At 36.1% G+C, this 3,949-nt stretch overlaps 1 protein-coding gene across 1 annotated transcript; it reads right to left on the reverse strand.

The window, feature by feature from the left end:
- Nucleotides 1-619: 619 nt before the first annotated feature.
- On the reverse strand, nucleotides 620-2,223 carry LOC132166544 (floral homeotic protein FBP1-like). Its single transcript, XM_059577378.2, has 2 exons — nucleotides 2,146-2,223; nucleotides 620-1,633 (listed from the first exon to the last, which is right to left on the reverse strand). The coding sequence occupies exon 2, from the start codon at nucleotides 1,609-1,611 to the stop codon at nucleotides 748-750; it is 864 nt and encodes a 287-aa protein (XP_059433361.2). The 5' UTR covers nucleotides 1,612-1,633; nucleotides 2,146-2,223; the 3' UTR covers nucleotides 620-747.
- Between the last annotated feature and the right edge of the window lie 1,726 nt (nucleotides 2,224-3,949).

The following is a 3,949-nucleotide window of genomic DNA, read 5'->3' on the forward strand; positions in this document are numbered from 1 at the left end:
GTGAGGAGAGTGCTTTGAAGAAGATCATGATGACAACGAACCACCATGGCCATGGCCACGACGGATGATAGTTCGATCTTTATCCTCCAATAATCCAATTCATAGGCACCAAAATGGCTTGTATGAGGATGGTGATGGTAGAATTGTGGAATTTAGAACAATTTCTGCAGCTCGTGTTTACTTATTATAAGGAGGTGCCATGCAATAGATGGTACATGCCCACATGCATGAGATAATTGTTCCATGTTCATCCTATGCTGAACTCGGTCGAAAATATTTCTCATTGGAAAGATGTTAAAGCTAAAAGAGACAACCAACCATTTGAGACAAGGTTGGAGAGAGCTCTGAATAGGGGTATTGCTTTCCATGAGATCAATTTTCAAAACTAAATATTAACCAAGAACAACAAAAATAAATCCAACAAGATTCAATGCAAACTATGAATCAAAAGCTATCAATCATATCATGTTATAAAACTAAAACCAAAGTTAAAATCCAAGATATAACACTACAACCAATGCAAACCCATAATTAAGTCTCGTATCCAAACTCATACCTAGCTACTACGGATTTGAATTTTTAACTATTTTTTATTCTGATTGCTAACAATTCGACAAAAAATAAGAAATAGTATTAATAGAGCTCACTTGTTGCCCGAGACTAGTTCCATAAAAGCTCCTATCACATTTATTACTTGAATTATTAGTAATTTGAACATCAAAATTGCTCGAAATCTCTATCCCGCTACTACCTTTCTATCATGTCCTTCATCATAAGCTCAAACCCATCCATTTGATCCGAAACAGTTTGCATCATAGGGTACTGCTGATTGGGCAGCATCAACGGCATAGTAGGATTATAGTCGTACATTGGAGGCACCACCAAAGGGTTGTTGACCGTTGGATCATAATACATTGGGCCGTTCAATGGAGTATACTGCACTATATCACTACTATACATTCCCCCAAAGCCAGCATAATAATCTTGACCATCCTCCACCTTCAAAGGATTAAAATCCAACGGCAGCAAAGGGTATTCCAAATAATCCAACGGCTTCAAACAAGATATAGGCTGCAGATTCATAGCCTCTACTTCCATACTCTTTTGAAGCATTCCCTGAGCACCCATCATTCGAAATGCTGTTGCATTCTTCACCATACAATCAAGCTTCCTCTGCGCTTCTTCAAGCTTAGCTTCCAACAACGCAAGAGCTATACTCACCTGTGCTTCAGAGAAACCGTCGAAGCGTTGATCCCACGGCTGAAAAATGGCGTCGCAGCTTTTCATGCGATTTCTTGAGATCTCCTTGTCAATATTTTTCTTCCGGTCGATGAAATAGCGCGATATTCCGTGGCTTCCGTTCCGGTGTGCGCCTTTAACCTTGAAGTGGCTGATTATTCGCCGGAGTTTCTCTTGACTTTCCGGCCACGTGGCGAAATCACGAGGATGGTCTTTCTGCTTCGGGCCGTAGATGATCATGCATGTCTCCACGTCGCAAAGAGTGGATAACTCGTAAACCTTCTTCTTCAAACCTTTTTTTCTCTTATGGTAGGTTGCCATGCGAGTCTTCTCGTTGCTTATGAGTTCCATGTTGAATTTTCCCCTCCCCATCTTTTATAATTCGGCTCAAATTCTGGAATCAGACAAAGAAATTGCAAGCCCTTGGAAATAGAAGAAAAAGAATGTAAAAAAATTTGGGCACGATTTTAAAACTAAACTGCAACTTCACAACAGTCATGAAGAAGAAGGTATATATCTTTTCTATGAACCCTTTAACTGAAAACAATTTTGTATTAAAAAAAGGGGGTTAAAAATTAAGACTATAGCAAAATTTCATATTTTCAGAAATAATTAATATATATAGAGAGAAAAGGAATCATCATATCGTCGGGGAGTTGTTTGAGAAAATATTTACAGGAATAAACAGATTAATAAGAGAGCCAAAAGTGGATGAACATCTGGGTTACTCTTTCTAAAAGCTAATCTATGATGAAATTATTCCAAGGTTTCTTTTCTATTTCCTCGTAAAGGAAAACAAATCGAGAGAGTTACAAGGAAAGAACAATGGATCAAACGCAAACACACTGAAGAAATCAACAAAATATTTACCATAGAAAAGGAAAATATGGTAAAAACGGTGATTACCTTACTAGCTTTAATGGCTTCGTAAGAATGCCAGCTTGATGAACTCTAGGGTTTTTATTTTTCATAGCTTTTATAGAAGAGGGATTAAGTTGCGATCAAGGAAGATTCGAGGAAGGTCATGTATATATACCGTACCCCAAGCGGAATTGAGTTGGCATCAAGAAAGAACAAGAGACGGTAAATAAAAGATGGTCATGACGGTGATTTTCTCTCTCAAATAATTTAAATATTTATTACTTTCCATAAAAATAGTGAGTATGTAAAGGAAAGTATATATTCTTTAATTTGGGCTCACTAATTGGACATATTTTTTCTTCCCCATTTATCCCTCAATTTATTGGTAAACCCTCGTTTGTGTCCCCTCCTCCTGGAGATAAATTTTCCCTCTTGGAGATAAATTTCGACTTACATCCATCCTCAATTTTTTCTTTTTCTTTTTTTCCTTCTCTTTTAACAATATCAAGCAATCCTCGATTGAGGTAGACGGAATTGCTGTCAATCTTGAAGAAGAGTGCACCTTCTATCAGGACGTGGTGAAAAACTTATTTTTACAATCTTCAATAAAAATTTAATACATTAGGTAAAAGCATTAAATACAATGGAGATAAGAATACTGTATTTTTATTTTAAATTAATCTTATGAAATTTTTCGTTAATTTTAACCCAACGCCCACCCACTCATCACTAAATTCCTACCCACCTCCGAGCCCTCAGCACCGGAGTCTCCAAAACCGGGCAGGACGGTGGATCTGCACTACAAAAAAACTACCATTTTCTGACGTGGCAAATAGTACACGATTTTTGCCACATCACTATTTTCTGACGTGGCAAAAAATGCTACGTCAGAGAATATTTTTCTGACATAGCAAAAAATAGCATGTCAGAATTTTCTAACATGTTAAAATTCAACACGTCAGAATTTTTTGACGCACTAAAAAATTTATGACGTGTCCAACTGGCACGTCAGAATTTTCTGACGTGCTAAATATTGACATGTCACAAAAAAAATAGGCGGGATTTTGAACTTTTTCCCTCTTCTTATTTCCCTTAGACTTTTTTCCTCTTCTTATTCTTTCCCTCTTCATTTATTTCCCCACACTCTCTCTCTCCTCTCTCAATCTCCCTTCTCTGCACGGCAGCTCTCTCTAGAGGAAGAAGAAAAAGAAAAGGTGAAGAGAAAAAATTGAGAAGCAGCAGATCGAAGAAAGCAGAAGAAGAAGAAAAAGAAAAGGAGAAGAGAAGAAGAAAAAGAAAGGGAGAAGAGAAAAAAAAAAAAAAAAAAAAAAGGAGAAGAGAAGATAAGAAGATTTTTTTTTGGGTTTTGAAGATTTGTTGGGTTTGATGTTTGGGTTTTTGATTTTTCAGATTGATTTTTTTATTTAGGTTTTTGATTTTTTGAAGATTTTTTCGGTTTGGGTTTGAGTTTTTGAAAATGGAGATCGAAAAGAAGAGAGAGAGAGTGAGAAAATGGAGAAAAGGGAGAGTTGGCTGGAGAAAAGAAGAGAGAGAAACATAAAATTGAGAAAAGAAGAGAGGTGTCTTGATGGTGTAGAGAAAATTTTTTCGTTTCTCTGCACCACTCGAGTGGTGCAGAGAAATTACAAAAAAAAAATAATAAATTTTTTAATTGAAAAAAAATTTTCTAGAAATTTAAAAAAAAAAATTATTTTTTTAATTAATTTTTAAATTTCCTGACGTGTCAATTTTGACACGTCAGAAAATTCTGACATGCTAAACAGTAACACGCCAGAAAAAAAAAAAAACTTTACTGACTCCTATGTACCTGACATTCAACACACGTCAG

Source organism: Corylus avellana, chromosome 11 (assembly GCF_965113065.1).
Source record: "Corylus avellana chromosome 11, dhCorAvel1.hap1.2, whole genome shotgun sequence".
NCBI lineage: Eukaryota > Viridiplantae > Streptophyta > Magnoliopsida > Fagales > Betulaceae > Corylus > Corylus avellana.

Coding starts and splice junctions, on each gene's coding strand:
- LOC132166544 (XM_059577378.2), bottom strand. CDS start 1,611: ATGGGGAGGGGAAAATTCAACATGGAACTCATAAGCAACGAGAAGACT.